Source organism: Herpailurus yagouaroundi, unplaced genomic scaffold (genome assembly GCF_014898765.1).
Source record: "Herpailurus yagouaroundi ecotype Mexico unplaced genomic scaffold, PumYag 184, whole genome shotgun sequence".
Lineage (NCBI taxonomy): Eukaryota > Metazoa > Chordata > Mammalia > Carnivora > Felidae > Herpailurus > Herpailurus yagouaroundi.
This window is the reverse complement of record NW_024412415.1, coordinates 29,245,707-29,264,481: the sequence shown is the minus strand read 5'-3', so window position 1 is coordinate 29,264,481 and position 18,775 is coordinate 29,245,707. Positions and strand designations below refer to the sequence as shown.

At 41.0% G+C, this 18,775-nt stretch overlaps 2 protein-coding genes across 4 annotated transcripts in view; one reads left to right on the top strand and one right to left on the bottom strand.

Moving 5' to 3' along the window:
* The window catches only part of SNX1 (sorting nexin 1), a 42,681-nt gene extending 40,023 nt beyond the window's left edge, over positions 1–2,658 (bottom strand). Inside the window, exon 1 of one of the 3 annotated variants that reach the window (XM_040492936.1) lies at positions 2,629–2,658. In XM_040492936.1, the coding sequence (XP_040348870.1) occupies positions 2,629–2,643 (15 nt within the window). In that variant the 5' untranslated portion in view covers positions 2,644–2,658. Of the gene's footprint in view, positions 1–900; positions 1,129–2,628 lie in introns of those variants that run through there. The other 2 variants (XM_040492937.1, XM_040492935.1) reach the window with 2 other exon arrangements.
* Positions 2,659–2,897: 239 nt separating this feature from the next.
* CIAO2A (cytosolic iron-sulfur assembly component 2A) lies at positions 2,898–18,325 on the top strand. The gene is made up of 5 exons (XM_040492938.1): positions 2,898–3,175; positions 8,993–9,157; positions 13,830–13,879; positions 15,817–15,862; positions 17,043–18,325. Exons 1-5 carry the CDS (start codon positions 3,052–3,054, stop codon positions 17,138–17,140), a joined length of 483 nt encoding a protein of 160 aa, XP_040348872.1. The 5' UTR covers positions 2,898–3,051; the 3' UTR covers positions 17,141–18,325.
* Positions 18,326–18,775: the final 450 nt, after the last annotated feature.

Below are 18,775 nucleotides of genomic sequence, written 5' to 3'. Positions count from 1 at the left end.
CTCATATACTGAATAGCTACTATGAAGAGAAGTATTATCCAAGATAGAATAATACATAAATTCACAAACCTAGTACTGAAATTTTCAACTAGAACGAACTGTACCAAGTGGTATGAGTCAGTATTCTTATAAAACAGCCCCAAACATCTCCAATGGTTCCAGAACAGATTACTGATTTCCACATTCCACATACAAAGATTAGTTTTTCCCAACACCTCTTACGAGAAACCTGGATATTACGAAGGGAGATACCATTTCCTCCTCACATTTACAAATCTGATCCCACAAAGGTACTTAGGCACTTTAATAATACATCCCTTTAAAAGAGACAAAGCTTGCGGTCTATGTAGTTCTGGTAGGATTTTCCTTAGAGATCAGGAGTCACATTAACTCTTATAAACTAGACTCAGAACGGGCCTTTGATAATTATCGGTTTGCTCTAAACTAATGAAAGGATTTGTGGGCGGGTCGCCATCCTGAACCACTCCAGATAACACTATTCATCCTAGGAGCATTAAGGTTAGGGAGAGCAAAGTCTGCACTCCATCCCCTTATGCTGACCTATTAAATCAAGCCACAGGAAACCACCACAAAACAGCCCCGTGGGTCTTTGGGGTCACCACACGGCAGGGCTAAATGCCGGCCTGGGCAGCTCTTAGCTGTCAGGGACCTCGGCGAAGCCACCACACCCCTCTCACCGTCCGCCCCAGGGGCCTGGAAGTCAGGCCCCTACATCTTGGCACTCATTAATGGCCCCCAAACCACCACCATCGTCACCAACGCAAGGTCTCGCCGGGCCCACTCTGCCCAGCCTCCTCGACCCTCGCTTAGCCTCTCTTCCCTTTTGGGGCGCCCGCCCGCCCGTCCGCCCGCCGGTTACCCCGAAGGGTGCGAACTCACGACCGCAGCCGCGCCGGTGAAAATATCCTCCCCCTCGGTGTCGCTGTCCCCAGCCTCGGGTTCTGACCCCCCGGCTGCCCCCTCGGACTCCGGCTCCAAGCCAGGAAAAGGTGGAGGGAATCTCTCCGAAGCGCTACAGCCACCACCACCCGACGCCATCTTCCTCCACCCGCGGCGGAAGCCGCAACAACAACTTTATAGAGAGCGCCGCGAGCAAAACGTTCCAGAGGAACGAGGAGTGGGATCGTCGTGATCAACCCCGTGGGACGCACAGGGCGGGGGCTCAGGGGCGGAGCCTAGCCGCTCGGGGCAGGGCAGGCCTGTTCACCTCTGGTGCCCAACAAATCCGAGCCCTGCATCGCCACGCTGAGATCTTAACCAGGGGGGCGAATGGGCCAGAAAAGGAGGAGCTAGGTATGGGCTGCTCACATTCCTAGGGTTCTTTGTGTTCTGGATAGCCTTATCTAACAGGCTTCTTAAGATGTCGTTCGAATAAAGGAGCTTGAAAACTCTTCTACATGCCACGCACCTATGCCAAGCACAGTGCTGTCACTGAGATTCAATAAATATTTTTGACTGAGGGCTCTCAACAGGCTGCAGTAAAGTTTCGCCATTTATTCTTTGTTCATTTAGTTAATTCATTCAAGAAATACATATTGAACATCTACTGTATGCCTGGCATCCTACTATGCGTTGGAGATACAGAAATAAACGGACTCAACAGGCACTTGAGAGACAGGCATGCAAATGAACAATTCAACGTGTTCAGTGCTACAGTGTGCTCTGGGAGCCGTGTGAATGAGTATCAGTCATGCTTGGAGACGCTGGGAGGCCCTACAGAAGGTGAGACCTCAGTGCCCTAAATTTGGTTACAAGGAAGTGAGGATTATCCTCTTAATTGCTGTGGAGTGAAGTGGAACAGATGGCAAAGAAATTCTTAAACTCTGAACAGAATTTTCCTGGGGCCTAAGCTATTCACTTGTCTGGTGAGACTAAAGTCTAAATCAGTCAGACAATACTTTAAACAAAAGTTTGAAGATAAATGGGATATGTTAGCATAGGATAATTGTGCAAAGTAATCCTTTCTTCTCAATAGAGATGAAATTTGCCATCAAATGTGACAAAAGATTTGTTTCTAATTGCAAATTCCTCAACATCAGGGATTGGCTCCTTCCCAGGTCTATGTATGAACTGTTTGAATGCAGGGGCCGCCTCCTAATCTTGGTATTCTCAGCGTCTGTAGACCAAGTTTGGCAAAGTAAGTGCCCAACAAATGTTTGAAACTTGACTGGAGAGATGGATGGATAAAAATAACATCATCAACCTTGATACTGGCATTCATCACAGCCACGAACACCAGAGGACTTAAACCATTCTTTTTAGGATAACGATCTCCAATGTGTCACTACTGGATGCCCTGGGCACAGCGCAAGCGCTGTCGTTCTAAGTTGTCTTTGAAGGCAACTAACAGAAATAGCTCGCAGTGGGGAGTTGTGCCGGCCGAGTCCCTCTGAGACGAGAAAATCAAAAACCCTCTCCGCCTCTGCGACATCTAACGAACCTCACTGGGCTCCCAAAGTGTTCCGTTTCACCCCAAGGGAAACTCACTTCCGGCGTGACTAGGAAGTAAGAAAACTGGCTGGAAGCAGCTCCCTCAGAAAAATAACAGTAAAGTCTCCTTGCACACGCTCCTCCAGCGCTAGAAATCAAGATCTCCTTTCCCCCTACCTCTTCAGGATTCATCTTTAGCTTATTGAAGGCGCTGAGTGAGGCAAACAGTGTAAAGTAACAGACCGTTACCTAACCCCCTTCCCCGACAGAGACTACAAATCCCAGAATACAGCTCTCTGTCTTCCGAAGAAAACGCCCCATACGTCCCAGCACGCAATGCGCCTCACGTGCTGGGAGGAATTTTTTTTCCCCCCCCGTCCCGCCGAAACCGAGGAAAGCATGCTGGGGCTTGTAGTCTTTGCGGGGCCCTTCCCTAGGTCCTCCGCGCTACTCCGTCGGGTCCCGCCTATTTTCTGCTCCCCTGGAGCTTTAGGCTCGTCTTGGCCCATTTGAAGACCAGGAAGTTGATAAATTGCGAGGCCCGCTGCTGAGAGACGGTGGCTCGGGTGGGACAATCGCCAGGGATGGCGGAGCGTAAGGATGGAGCGGGTGTCCGGGCTGCTTTCCTGGACGCGGAGCAGAGTCCTGTGGCTCTCCGGCCTCTTTGAGCGGGGAGCTGCCCGGCAGCCCCGGATCATGGAAGAGAAAGCGCTAGAGGTTTATGGTAATTAATTTTACCCAGGGCAGCGTGTGGCTTTGTATGTGGAGACGGGGGTAATAGGGGCTTCACCTGAGGGCTGGGGGTGGAAACTTCGGTTTTTTCTGGGTCTCGGCGGAAAGCTTGGGAAGCCTTTTCTCCGGAGTGGGGAAATGTGGGTCTTTCTAGGACTGGGGCTCTTCCCAAACTTGGGGCTAAGCCGAGCCTGGAGGTCTTAAACACCTCATTTCCCTCTCATGCCCTAGTGCCCTTCTCAAGACTTCTGGGCAGAGCAGGCGTCTAGAGTGCTTGGTTAGGAAGGAACGCTGGCGTGATTGCACTACTGGTCTCCTTCCTTGCGTTCCCTAACCCCTGGATACACATTCCTCCTGCTGCCACCACCGAGAGCACTGCTGGGTGACTAACGAGTTGGGGACTGGCCCAAGGTTACAGCCGCTCTCATGTGCAAAAGAAAATGCAGAGATCCCCCCCCAGAGAAGAGGAGGACAATACTGGTTCCCTGTACCTGGGCCTCGAAATTAGAGTTTCTTATCACAGCCAAGCCTGGAGTGCAAAAAACGAATACACAGAAACACACATATAGTCACATGTGTTTGTTTTGTTTTTAATCCCTTGGGACCATGAGAAAACAAAGGTTTAGAATGGTTAACTACCCAGAGGTCACGCTGCCACTAAACAACGGCAAAAACCAAACCCCGGATCTTCTGATTTCAAACTTCGTGCACTTTACACCATTTCACAATTGTCTTACGGCTGTTTTTGGACTTAGGTAGTATTGTTTTTGAAAACTAAAAAGACTGGGACTAACTAATGTTCAGAGATTCCTGCTGACTGAGGGAGAAAGATTTAACCCTAAGAATACAAATAAAATGTGGGCAAGGATTATGGGCCAGTAGAAGGAGGTCACAGTTGGAAGGGACCGTTGGAGCCAATCTAATTTACCCCTCTCTTACTAGAGGCAGGACTTAATCAACCCTAGTTATATGATTATTGTGAGTGGAATGATCCCCACAACACGGACACATTCCTGTCCTATCAGACTTATGTCTACAGCATCTCAGGACGGACGGGCACTTGGGGATACAACCTTGGAAGAGAGATGATTCTTGTCATCAAGTTTATATTGAGGGAGACCTATGTACGCAAAAACAGACTTTTTCATTATATGCAGTACCAACCAATAGACTTGAATAAGAGATACAATAGGAGGAAGGAGAGATTCTAATCTCTGATTGGGGAATCTGGAAAGAGTTTAAGGAGGAGTCACTTGAGTTAGGCATTGAAGTAGAAGTAGGTTCTGGATATATGGTGGGTAGAAGGCATACTAAACAGAAAAAGGATCAAAAGAATGGAGGTGAGAAAATAATATGTTAGGGAATGGCAGATAGGTGGGTCTACAGGTTAGGGTTTGTGGTTTAAAGGTGAAAGTGCTGTCAAAAAGTGTTTAGGGGCACCTGGGTGGCTCAGTCGGTTAAGTGTTTGCCTCTTGATTTCATCTCAGGTCATGATCTCATAGTTTGTGGGATGGAGTCCTGTATGGGGTTGATGGCTTGGAGCCTGCTTGAGATTCTCGATTCTCTCTCTCTCTCTCTCTCTCTCTCTCTCTCTCTCTCTCTCTCTCTCTCACTACCCCTTCCCCTGCTTGTGCCATCTCTCTTTTTCTCTTTGTGTCAAAATAAATCAATAAACATTTAAAAAATTGTTTTATATACCAGGTTGGAATTGGATACTGAAGGTTTAAATGTAAATAAAGAATATCTGTGCAGAGCCATAGAAGAATTTTTATCAGGGGAGTAATGTGAGAAGAGCAACATTTCTTTCTAAAGAAATAAATCCAGAGCTCTCAAATCAGTAGAAAACCAGAGAAGTTTAATGCAGGATGAAATTTAATATCAGGCTTAAGTAACATATAAAGAATATAATGTGGCCTGTATAAATGAGCCTTACAGGGAACATGCCTAGGATGAGGGGAAGCAAATTTCTTTTTAAAAAGCAGTGTTTCCCTGAGTCCCACGATGATAGAGCCTTGTGAAGAAGAAGCTTTTGTCTTTATTTTTCCTGCCTCCATTTTGAAATTCTGTGGCTGATCAAGTGATAAGCCCAGGAGTTGCTGGGGAGAAGTTGCAATTTGATTGGTTTAGTTTTCCCAGTAGCATTTCTGATTATAAGGGTGCTATAAATAATACAACAAAACCTCAGGCCTGAGAACGTTGTCCCATCCTACGTGAACTCCCTCTACTCTCCTTTCTGCCTCACCATTTTTGTCTCATTCTCCTTTTCCATCTTTTTCTACAACCTCAGAGTAGGAAGGAAATCTTGTCCTCTCCAAGGCCAACCCAGGCTCCCACATCCTTGGTCTCTTTCCCTTCTGTTTATTTTGCCAGTCGTGCCCCGCCCCCCCATATTTTCAGTCTCTCTTCTATTTGGTTCTTCCCCTTGGGCTATATATAAAACACTCAAGTTTCTCTTACCCTTGTGATTGTTCTAGCTTTGTCCAAACCCGCAATTCTTTTCTTTTCCCTTCCCCTTCCCTGCTGAAGCCCTAGGACTACATTTTTAGTTCCCACTCAGTTCCCCTTTTGCAAGCTGGCTTCTACCTTCATCCCTCTACTGAAACTGCTTTTTTACAGGTGATCTCCTGAGTGATAGATCCAAAGACCTGTTTCAGCTCTCGTCCACCTGAATTTTTCTGCAGCGTTTAATATTGTTAACCACCCCCCTTTCCATCTCTGCTTCTTGCTTTTATTTCTCCTTCTGATCCCTGAATTAGGTACTTCCCACAGATCTATTCTTGGGTCTCTCCCTTCACATTAGTGGTTCTCAAATTGTACTAAGAGGAACCTGAGGAATTTTTTAGAAGTCACAATGCCCAACCCATGCTACCCATCAGTTAAATCAGGATCTTTAGGGGTAGGGCTTTAACATCAGTTTTTGTTTTGTTTTGTTTTTAAAGCAGGTCTGATAATTCCATTGTTCAGCCAAGCTTGAAAATTACTGTTAAACTCATTCTTCGTGAATCTGTGGGTTCAACAACCACTGTAGCTTTGGTGTTCTCTCTCTCCCCCTTTTTTTTTTTTTAATTTTTTTTTCAACGTTTATTTATTTTGGGGACAGAGAGAGACAGAGCATGAACGGGGGAGGGGCAGAGAGAGAGGGAGACACAGAATTGGAAACAGGCTCCAGGCTCCGAGCCATCAGCCCAGAGCCTGACGCAGGGCTCGAACTCACGGACCGCGAGATCGTGACCTGGCTGAAGTCGGACGCTTAACCGACTGCGCCACCCAGGCGCCCCTCTCTCCCCTTTTTTAATTAAGTTTTTAATTTTAATTCCAGTATAGTTAACTTAGTGTTATGTTAGTTTCAGGTGAACAATATAATGACTCAACAGTTCTATACATTACTCAGTGCTCCTCATAAATGTACTCTTAATTCCCTTCACCTGTTTCACCCATCCCTCAACCCACTCTGGTAACTGTCAGTTCTCCGTAGTTAAAAGTCTGTTCCTTGGTTTGTCTGTCTTTTTTTCCCCTTTGTTTGGTTGTTTTGTTTCTTAAATTCTGCATAAAAGTGAAATCATACAATATTTGTCTTTCTCTGACTTATTTCACTTAGCATTATATACTCTCTACCTCCATCCATGTCCTTGCAAATGTCAGTATTTCATTTTTTTTAATGGATGAATAATATTCCATTACATATACAATGCAATATCATTCTGTCTGTCTCACATCTTCTTTAATCATCTATCAGTGGATGCACTTGGGCTGCTTCCATAGTTTGGCTTTTATAAATAATGCTGCAATAAACATCAGGGTGCATGTATCCCTTTGAATTAGTGTTTTTGTATTTTGGGGGTAAATACTCAGTAGTATGATTACTGGATTGTAGGGTAGTTCTATTTTTAATCTTTTGAGGAACCTCCATCCTGTTTTCCAGAGTGGCTACACCACTTTGCATTCCCACCAAGAGTGCCCAAGGGTTCCTTTTCTCTCCACATCCTTGCCATTGCTCATTTCTTGTGTTGTTGATTTTAGCCATTCTGACAGGTGTGAGGTGGTATCTCATTGTAGTTTTGATTTGCATTTCCCTGATGATGAGTGTTGTTGAGCATTTTTGTAAAGTTTTTTTATTTGGAGAGGGGAGTGGGCAGGGGCAGAGGCAGAGAGAGAGAGAAAGTATCCCAAGCAGGCTCTGCACTATCAGCATGGAGCTTGACTTGGGGCTCAAACCCACGAACTGTGAGATCATGACCTGAACCAAAGCCAAGAGTCGGTTGCTTAACCGACTGAGCCACACAGCACCCTGAGCATTTTTTATGTGTCTCTTTAGCTTTGGTGGTCTCTTAAGCCTTATGTACCATTCAGTGTTTGCTGGAATGTTCCTTTGGGTTGCCCCTTAAGCACTTCAAATTCATTATGTATAAAATTGAACCCAGTTGCCCCAGCCCCACCCAACTTTCTTCCTGTGTTCTCCAGCTTTTTTTTTTTCTTCATTCTATCAGTGTTCTCCCAGACAGACTTAAAACCTGAGTCAGCTTCCATTTTCCCTTTCCTTGTCTTCTACATCCAAACGCTTGTCAAATTCTATTGATTCTGCTTCTGAAATGACTTCTCCATCTCTCACCTCCTCTCCATTACTATTGTCATGTGCCTGTTTTGGGCCCAGCATTTTCAGCTGGTATCCCTGGGCTCTACTCTTAGTTCTGAGTCTACCAGCTGGTGGATGAGTTACCAGCTGACAGTATAGTGCTGTCCACGTTTACTCCCTTGTTCAGAACCTCTTGATTCCTTATTACCTGTGGCTGGCTGTAAAAACAATCCTTGATGGTCTGGATGAATCTCTTATATCCTCACTTATGCTGAGTTCTAGGCAGACTAAACTTTTTTTTAATTAAAAAAAATTTAAGTAATCTCCTACACCCAACATGGGGATCAAACTCACAACCCCAAGATCAAGAGTCTCATGCATTAGCAACTGAGCCAACCAGGCACCCCTCAATTTCTGGTCCTTTAGTTTCCTTCAACCTTAAATGTCAGATATTGAAATGTCACCCATATTTAAAGGCTTGATTCAGATTCTGCTTTCATAAATCCTGATACCACATTCTCCGAGACTTCTTTCTCCACATTTCTTTCCGACACTTTTCTCATTCTTATATTCTCTCTGCAATGTTGGATCCAAGAAATGGGTGTGATCTAATAGTAATCCAAGAAAACTGTCTTCTCAAAAGGAAACTGGTAGTGAAATTTTCCGTCAGAAATCTGGGGAGTTACTGTGATATTTGGTTTTAAAAAAAATCAGTGTTTGGATTAGAGCTGGCAAAGTCATCCTTATTTAGAATATTCATGGGTCTTTCTGTTTTTATTTTTTTTTATTAAAAAAATTTTTTTTTCAACGTTTTTATTTATTTTTGAGACAGAGAGAGACAGGGCATGAATAGGGGAGGGACAGAGAGAGAAGGAGACACAGAATTGGAAGCAGGCTCCAGGCTCTGAGCTATCAGCCCAGAGCCTGACGCGGGGCTCGAACTTACGGACCGTGAGATCGTGACCTGAGCTGAAGTCGGATGCTTAACCGACTGAGCCACCCAGGCGCCCCATGTGTTTTTTTTTTTTAATGTTCGTTTATTTTTGAGAGAGAGAGGGAGACACAGGATCCAAAGCAGGCTCTGCACTGGCAGCAAGAGACTGATGTGGGGCTCCAACTCAGGAACTGTGAGATCATGACCTGAGCCGAAGTCAGACGCTCAACTGACTGAGCCACCCAGGTGCCCCTAGAATATTCATGTTTTAACATAATACCTTGTCTCTGATGATTCTATAGATTTGATTCGAACCATCCGGGACCCAGAGAAGCCCAATACCTTAGAAGAACTGGAAGTGGTAACCGAAAGTAGTGTGGAGGTTCAGGAGGTAAACGAAGAAGACTATTTGGTTATAATCAGGTTCACGCCAACAGTACCTCACTGCTCTTTGGCAACCCTTATTGGTAAGGTTTTATATGTAAATATATTTTTAATCCTAAGTTATTTTACTGATAGTGACCCCGAATAACAATTAGCATCATGTATCACACTTTACAGTTCGCACAGTATTTTCAGATGTGTATCTTCTGTAGTCCTCACAGGCTATGAGAGACTTTTCAGATGAGGAACCTAAGTGTCCAAGAGTCTAAGTGACTTGCTCAGAATCACATAGCCAGGAAACGACGAAGCTGAAGCTCAAACCCAGGTCTCCTGACTCCAAACATGATACCTCCTTTAGTTACACCATGCTGCTTCTCTTTGGTATACACACCTACAACGGCTGGAGAGTGGGTGTGAGCCAGTCCTCGCCTCAGTTCTGGAGATTGGAGTGGGTGCTCTCAGACTGGCACTGCTACCATCACCTTCTTCTCTAGCTGCTCTGTTGGCTTCAGTGAAGTATAGGCAGAAGTCCTAGTGGGAGAGGTGTTGTTTTTGTTTTTTGTTTTTTGTTTGTTTTTGTTTTTTTCTTTGGGGGTTTATTTTGAAGGCTGTTTTCTATTTGAGAGGCTGCATTCCCAGTATTTTGGAATAGTTAGCAGTAAGATACATAAGAGGTGTCTTTGAATACATACTTTGTTATAAAGAAGAGAAAGGACATTTATTTCAAACCAAAATGTTCATCGGTAGGGGATGGTTTAAATAATCAGTGCTGGTATGTATTAACAATGGAATACTATGTAGCTCTTAAAGAGAATGAAGAAACTGTCCATGTGCTGATATGGAAAGATCTTTATTACATAGTGTTAAGAAATAAAAGCAAGTGTAATATTGCTACGGTTGTGTAAAAAAAGGCAAAAGTAGACATTTGTATTTGATGGCCTAGGCATGAAGAATACATAAGAAATGAATAGCTGTGATGGGGGTGGGTAGTAGTGGTGGTAGGAACGGGGCAGGTTGGAGGCAGGATGGGAGGGAGACTTTACTATGTACTTTTTCATATTTTTAAGTTTGTGAGCTATGGGACTATATTATCTATTTAAAAATAGATGTTTATAAAAAGGATCGAAAAGGTAAGCATTTTATTATTGCTTCCATGCTTGTAATTTCTGTCTTTTCTCGCTTATTGATCTGGGATTCCTATTAGTGGTTTCTAGTATACGGGCCACATCTTGAGGGACTAGAGGGTTTGTGAATCCATAGGTAATATTGTAGTTATTAATATTCCATACTAGAAAAAGCGTTTTGGGGTGTTTGTCTGTTTGTGAAGATTTTATTTTTAAGTTACCTCTGTACCTAATGTGGGGCTGGAGCTCACAACCTCGAGATCAAGAGTCGCATGCTCTGCTGACTGATCTGGCCAGGCACCCCGGAAAAAGTGTTTTTGAATGCATACTTATCTTTTTTGTCATTGGACAGTTTCTGAATCGCCAGATTCCAGAAGTGCTGCTGCTCTTTTGATGTGAAGGGGGTGTCTTAAAATATTTTGGTATATAAGGGTTCTTAAACAGAGGGTCTATTACTCCAAGAGTCTTCAGCAAATTGATTTTTCAAAAAGTAATGTTTATTTTGTGTTTTTTAAATTGCAAAAGTAATATCTTGGCAATAATTTGGAAACCCCACAAAAGCATAAAGAACAAAATAAAAACCAGCTGTCATAAAAGAATGTGTGTTTGGGTTTAAAACTCCAGCTCCATCAGGTCTGCCATTTTGTGGTCTTAGGCAAGTTACTTAACCTTTCTGGGCCTCAGTTTCCTAATCTGTAAAGTAGAGATAGTAAGAATAGCAACGGCATTACAAGGGTTAGATAATAGAAAGCTTGAAATAGATGAGCATAGGCAATTTTTTATTCATCATTAAATATTAGTTTTTAATTATATAGTCATGTAGGTCTGTGTTACTAGCACAATGTATTATGTTTTATACCATTTAGACCACTTCTAGGCTTTCACAATTATAAATTATACTATGATGAACAACTTTATATGTAAATATTTTTATATGTCTCTAGTTATTGCCTCAGGATAAATTCCTTTAATTGGAATTATTGGGTCATGTGGTATAAGTATTTTCAAGCTTCTGGGTACATATTAGGAAATCCTTCTTAAAAAGTTTCTACTCTTTGAGGAATTAAGGAAATAATTCCATAGAAGAAAACAGTAGCATGTACAAAACATTTATCATAAACTTATAATAAAGAAATCTGGAAGAAATTATAGTATCTATTAAGGAAATGGCATCCAATATAATGGGATTTCTTATTGCTATTGAAAATGATAAATATAATCAAGGAATCAAAGTATCTGAGCAATGTATGAAAAAACTTAAATGCTAAGTTGAATTTGCATAATGATTGTAATTATTGAAAAAACTGTGTTTATGAAAGTCCATGAAATAAAAGTAAATGTAAAGACACCAAGATCTGATTGTGGTAGATATTTCAGATCTATACACTTCAGGTGTTGTTTTTTGTTTTTGTGTTTTTGAGAGAGAGAGGGAGGGTGCAAGTGAGCGTGGGGCAGAGAAAGAGAGGAGGGAGGGAGAGAGAGAGAAAGAAACGGGACTCACCTGAAGCAGGGCTCGAGCTCACGAACCATGAGATTAAGACCTGAGCTGAAGTCAGATGCTTAACCGGCTGAGCCACCTAGGCACCCCCAGATCTGTACACTTCTTGAGCGAAGTTTTGTTGGTTTTTTTTTTTTGTTTTTTTTTTTGGCTCTTTCAATACGAGTTTCACTTAGGACCCTTGCCTTTTTAGAGGTTAGTAGAGTAGTGTAGTAACCATGTTCAATCTATATGATCGGAAAACAATAAAAAGAGCTCTCTTTCTGACATTTGGGAGGCATTTCCTGTGAGCAGATAGTACTAAACAGGGAAAGGCACCTGGGTGCATTCCCCTGGGATTGCTGATGTTGTCACCTACTCAGAATTATCCTGGTAGATAATTGCAGAGACAAAGGAAACTCAAAGGGGGTGATCGGGTAAGGCAGAGAAACCAGTTGTTAACTATTTGTGTAGACTTAGTCCAGACAAGAATAGCTGGAGGCAGGTGTGATCCAATATGAAGGGCATAGGATTTGGAGTCAGAAGGTCTATATTTAGCTCCCAGCTGTCCGCCTGTTAACTATATGATGTCAAACAAATCGCTTATCTTGGTTCCTGGCTGTTAAAATGAAAATGATAACAATAGTAATGGCTAATATTATTGGATACTTTTTATGTACCAAGTACTATTTTAGGCACATTGTGTAACTATTTATTACTTATAGAGTGGTACTGTTATAATACTTACTTTATGGATAAGCAAACTGAAGTTCAGAAGAATTCAGTAGCTTGCCCAGGGTCACGTAGCTAGTATGTTCTGGAGCCACTCTTGAACCCAAAGAATCTATCTCAATAATGCTGTACTGCTTCTCTTGAGGATTTTGATGCTCAAGAAAGTACTTTGTGAGTTGTGAAACAGTTATTATTTACTTTATGGATAAAACACCTACCAACGGTGAGTAGAACACATGAGAATGTTCAGATGGTGTACAGGTAACAGATAAAAGAGACAGCGTGGGGAGAAGAAGAACTCTCCAGATAGGCTTTAAGGAAATGGTTTAAAGGGAAAACCCTTAAAGAAATGATATATTGTGTTTAGAGTTCTTTAATATGTATTATGAAATTCCTGTGTTCTAGACTCGAAGCACTCTGGAACACTTTCTGTGCATAATAAGAACAATTCGATTTTTGTGTCTTGGGATGTTGATTTAATTAAAAATTCATTCCTTATTTTGAAGTGGGGGAAGAAGTAGAGCATGGGCACAAAAGAGTCTGTTCCAAGCCCAGTTTTAATTTCCCTTACAAGTCTCAACAAGGGGAAAAAAAAATCATTGAACTGTGACTTGGTGTTGGGGTGGCTAACTGAACTTCAGAGGAACTCGTTTCAGGGCAACAGCTCTATTTGTACATTGCGGCATAGAGGATTCCAAACTTGTGAAGTTTCTTGTGGTCCTTTTTAAGTGGCTCTTACTTGGTTTTATTTTATCTTATTTTTAAATTTTTAAAATTATTTATATTTGAGAGAGAGAAAGAGAGACACAGTGCTTGAGTGGGAGAGGGGCAGAGAGACGGAAGCCCAGAATCTGAAGCAGGCTCCAGGACCCAAGCTGTCAGCACAGAGCCCGACATGGGGCTGAAACTCATGAACCACGAGATCATGACCTGAGTCAAAGTTGGATGCCCAACCGACTGAGCCACCCAGGCTCCCCTAAGTGACTCTTACTTGGTTTTAAATATTTGGGTGATCTGGTCTGTTAGTGTTCAATAAAGTGTAATGAGTGAATTGACCTTTGCTTGAAGGCAAATCGATGCAGTAGAAAGGACCTAGGCTTTGCAGTGGTCTTGGGTTTTAGTCCCAACTGCCACTTTACTAGCTCAGTGATGTTGGGCAAGTTACATTGTGACCTTGGTTTCATAATTTATAGAATGGGTTTGGTAATATTTGGCTCACTGGAGTGTTATGAGGAGTATGTAAGACTATATAAAAGTTGCTAGCATGGTGCATGGCTCAGAGGAAACCTCCGCTGGGTTGAGCCAAAGCTGTTTCCAGCTACTGTACTGTATGGAGATATCTACACACAGCTGTATGCTTTTTCAAGAACTAATAAAAGAATAGATAATTGGGGCCGTTTTTTTTTTTTTTCCCCTCTACAGGGCTGTGCTTAAGAGTAAAACTTCAGCGGTGTTTACCGTTTAAACATAAGGTAAGGAAGATTTTCTTGTTTTATAACTGCTTTATTGAGATTTAATTCACCTTTCACACAGTTCCATCTGTTGAAAGTGTACAACTTAATTGTTTTTAGTATATTCACTGAGTTTTGCAACCATCACTACTATCAGTTTTAAAACATTTTTATCACCTCAGTAAGAAACCCCACACCTATTTCCCCAAACCTTCCCCTGTCCCCAGCTAACCACTGATCTACTTTTGGTCTCTGTATATTTGTTTATTCTGGATGTTTAATTCAAATGGAATCATACGTTTGTTGTCTTTTTTCACTTAAAATATTATTTTCAGAATTCATCCATGTTGTAGCAGGTGTCAGTATTTCAGTCCTTTTTATTGCCTTACACTATTCCCGTTGTATGAATATGCCGTAGTTTATCTTTTGATTAGTTGACGGACACTTGGGTTGTTTACGCTTTTTGTCTATTATAAATTTGTTTGGGCATATGTTTTCATTTTTCCTCTACCTAGGAGGGGAATTGCTGGATCTTTTGCTAACTGTATTTAACCTTTTGAGGAACTGCTAGACTGTTTACCAGAGCTACTTCACCGTTTTACATTCCCACCAGCAGTATGAGGGTTCTGATTTCTCCACATCTTTACTTACACTTCTGTTTGATCTGTATTATTACTATCTTTTTCATTATAGCCATCCTGGTGGGTTGGAAGTGATAACTCATGGTTTTGATTTCCATTTCTCTGGTGGCTAATAATGTTAAGCATATTTTCATGTGCAAAAATTTTAAACCAAGTAAGAACCAGTTAGAAAGGGCCGCAAGTAACCTCTCGAATTCAGAATCTTCTATGCCTACCCGGTACCAAACCAACTGTGTGGTTTCGCTGAGGTATTGTTAGTTCATATAGGAATCACAGGGTAAGTGCTTGACTTTTCCCCTTTATTTACCATTTTCCAGAGTAATAAGTCGTGCATAATTTAAACCAAAGTAAATGAGTATAAGGTGATTTTATACCTGTTGCTTTATTGTCTGGAAGAAGAGTTAGTGTCATGCCACTAGGGGAATTTATATGGTGTTTTGTTTTTAAAAAAAGACTGTTCTAGATGATCTCTGGGGTCTCTTTTAACCATAATAAGGTATGATTTTTTTTTCACTCTTGAAAAACGTTTATCTCAGTAGTAAAATAACTTTATAAGAATTAGTTAATACACTCCACTGTTCTCTGGAAAGTAGACACGAGTTTATCATATAGCATGCTTTATTTGCCATGGGATTTGCAGTAATTTTGTGGGTTTATCTTAGAAGCTCCAGTTCTTGGAGGTTAGCTAATCTGAGGGAGTGCAGGAGGCCAGGAGGGATACCTTAACTGATATTATACTTGAGAGGAAATTTAGCAAGATAACAGTGTATGAGAAAAAGGAGGATACTGACAACTGTATATTGTGATCCTATTTTTGTAAAATAAGCAAAGAAAAGAAACTTCCAACCTTGGTGTGTGTGTGTGTGTGTGTGTGTGTGTGTGTGTGTGTGTATAAACTCTATATTCCATTATTAGGTATGGAGAAAAAATATGGAAGAAACTACACGAGATTATTAGTATAGCTTGCTTGGGGCTTGGGGCAGGGAGTAAGTTTAGATACTTTAGGTACTAATCTGGGAGGAAGAGGTAGAGAGATCCATGAGTGAAATACGTTTGAGATCTCATTTGTGTAAACTTTTATTTGTATGTATGCATTTTAAAAAGTAATTAATGGGAATAACCCTGCAAGCCTTCCCACAGGTGACCAAAATTTAAAATCCTGCTAATTTCAGTCCTTGTTTTAGAGGGATCTGTCACTGATGTTAGAAAAAGGAATTGGGCTTTCATCCTTAGGCTCTTGAGTCCTCTGTGCATTGCACTTCACTCATTATCATAGAGTACTCTAAATGTTTTGCTTTTAATATTTTTTTTTCCTAGTTGGAAATCTACATTTCAGAAGGAACCCACTCAACGGAGGAAGACAGTAAGTCAATCCTGACTCATTATTAGAAAGAAACAACTTTAGATAGTACTTCATCTTGGATACCAAGTTATTCTGCCATCCAACTATCTACGGGGTCAAAAAAGTGCGGAATTAGTTGTTAGCTCTTACTTGAAGTGGGGGAACCTAGACTTTTCAAGAAGTAGTTTTTCTGTAGGACTCTAGGTGAACTAGAGGTAAGACCTATGGATATTGGCTGGTTTAGGCTAGGAGCTGCACATCTCTGAAGAATATCCAGCTTTAGGGACCTTGACTTTTAAACTCTAAGGAGGGCTTGATATTTTTCTTTGATCAGGATAGAGAGCTATGTACTTAAAATTTAAATTGAAGGTCCAGAAAAGAATATGGACATTTCTTTTGAACTCTTACATCAAGAGTGCTTTTAGCAAATTATAGACAACAGATATGGGCCAGTACCTTAATTATATGAAGATCCATGCAGACTCATTAAAAAAAAGACCTAGTGGATGAAGGAAAATTCACAGAACTAAGAGATAAACATGGGGTAATGTTCTCACTCATCATTAATCAAGGGATTATGAATTACAACAAAAATATGGAGCCATTTTTCACTTCCTCTCTTATGTGTGTGTTTATTTGTTTTTATTTATACTGTCATATTTTTTGCAAAGTGATAATTCATGTATTGTTGTTGACAATATAATTAGTTAAAAAATGTTGGGAAGTAATTCAGTGATGAGAATCAAAACCATGAAAATATTCATATCCCTTGATCTAACAATGCCACTTTTAAGAACCTTTCCAAAAAGAAGGGTGTATGTATAAAGGTGCTCAATGTAGCGTAGTCTTTATAATTAATTTAGAAGACATATAATTTTTGATGTGTTAAATTACCTGTAATTAAAAAAAAATAGGTTAAAGGGGGAAAAATAGAAAATTTTAAAATTTCATTTACTCTTTACTCTGTATGGAAATATGTATATGGAAAAAGACTAGAAAGAAAGAAATGAAAATAGTTGTGGAAGAGTAGTAGGATTATAGGGTGTAATTTTCTCTGTAAGTCTCCCTTCTAGAACTTAGGAATCATTAGCCAAAATAAGCTTTAATTTACCAAGGAGTTAAATTCTGTTTTAACAGGCTAAAAAAATTTGTTACTATATATCGACACAGTTCCTTTGCTAACTTCCTCTGTATTTTGCAGTCAACAAGCAGATAAATGACAAAGAGCGAGTGGCAGCTGCAATGGAAAACCCCAATTTACGGGAAATCGTGGAACAGTGTGTCCTTGAACCTGACTGATTGCTGTTTTAAGAGCCACTTAACTTTAATTGTTTGGTATATTTGTTTAAATTCTTTGTAAAATGTAAAGACTCATGTTTAATACATAGGTGATTTGTACCTCGAAGCATTTTTTTAATGGATGATTTGCAAGCAAGATTTAATTATATGTAGTATCTAGTTTGTTCAGTGTATAACATTCTCAGGATTTGTAACACTTAAATGATCAGACAGAAGAATATTTTCTAGTTATTATGTGTCAGACAAGTTGCTATTTTTCTGACGCCTCTTCTGGTACAACTACTTTTCATGTCAAATATTTACTGTGCCCAAATGCGTTCAATTTAAATCATTACTCTGTAGAATAAATAAAACAGAGATGATTCTTGTAATGACATACTTTAGAATGTTTTTATTGAATTATAAATTTTAGTGTAAATGTCAACTCAAAAGAAATTTAAAAGCTTTATTTTCTTATTAGAATGTAGAATCAGAAATCAGAGAACCAGAAAGAACCCTTAAAATCAAGCCTAGGCCCTGCTTTCCTTCAAGGACAGTCTGGGACCCATTTGTAGATGAGGAAGAAACATGGAGAGGGTCAGATATCGTACATAATTTTGAAGATCAAGAAGTCCCCAAAGAAGTTTTGATTAAACCAGTCTGAATTTACGGTCTCTTCTTTACTTGAACTTTGTTTAGTTTGTTTTAGGGGCTAATGATATTTGAAGTGTAACAGGGTGTGGAAGGCAGCTGCCGAGATGTTCCCCAGTGATCCTTGATTTCTGATGTTCATGCCCTGTAGAGTTGCCTTCCATATTGAATCAGAGCTAGTAGGTGTAGCTAATCAAGAATCAGAGGTGATAGTGTGTGACTTATGAGGCTAGATCATAATAGGCGTTGTTGCATTCATCTTGATTTCTTAATTGCTCACTCCTCGGGAATCCAGCCACCCTGTCATGAGAACAGTCAAGCAGCCCTGTGGAGAATTCCACAAAGAGAGGAACTGAGGCCTTCTACCAACAACCAGCACCAAATTGCACGCCATAGGAGTGAGCCATGTTAGAAGTGATCCTCCAGCCTCAGTCAAGCTGATATTTTGATTGGAACCTCAAGAGACCCTGAGCCAGAACTGCCTAGCTAGGGCGCCCAAATTCCTGACCCAGAGAAGCTGTGAGCAATAATGAATGTTTATTGTTTATACCACAAGTTTTGGGGTAATTTGTTGTATAGCAATAAGTAACTAATGCACAAGTTCCTAGAATGGAACTCTTCTGCCTTAAATTTAATTGAGGACACAAAGGGGAAAACAGGAGAACTTATTCCAAGGCTCTTGATAACCCTTTATCCACTTTGGGAATACAAGTTTTGAAAGAACCGAGAGGATTTTGTAAGAAGTTTAATGAGATTTTTTGGATAAAGTTGTTGCTGTGTTGAGTTCCAACCCCCATTTTGGAGGAAGGGTAGGGAAGTGATATCTACCACTATCTTCAGAGGGAAGTTCTCAGGGGACAACTCAGAGTTTGGGAATGTGTTCCCTGCAGTTGGGAGATGCAGCAAACTGGTACCTGACTCAGGCCTGAGAAAGAAGGTGGAAGTGGGCTGGAGGCCGGGCTGTAGGTGAAGGCTGACTCCTGCCTAGGAAACCTAGAGGAAAGA

Bases quoted from the DNA above. Each gene is read 5' to 3' on its own strand.
- CIAO2A (XM_040492938.1), top strand. From the start codon at position 3,052: ATGGAGCGGGTGTCCGGGCTGCTTTCCTGGACGCGGAGCAGAGTCCTG. The intron at 3,176-8,992 runs GTAATTAATTTT...ATGATTCTATAG, and splicing joins GAAAGCGCTAGAGGTTTATG to ATTTGATTCGAACCATCCGG. The intron at 9,158-13,829 runs GTAAGGTTTTAT...TCCCCTCTACAG, and splicing joins CTCTTTGGCAACCCTTATTG to GGCTGTGCTTAAGAGTAAAA.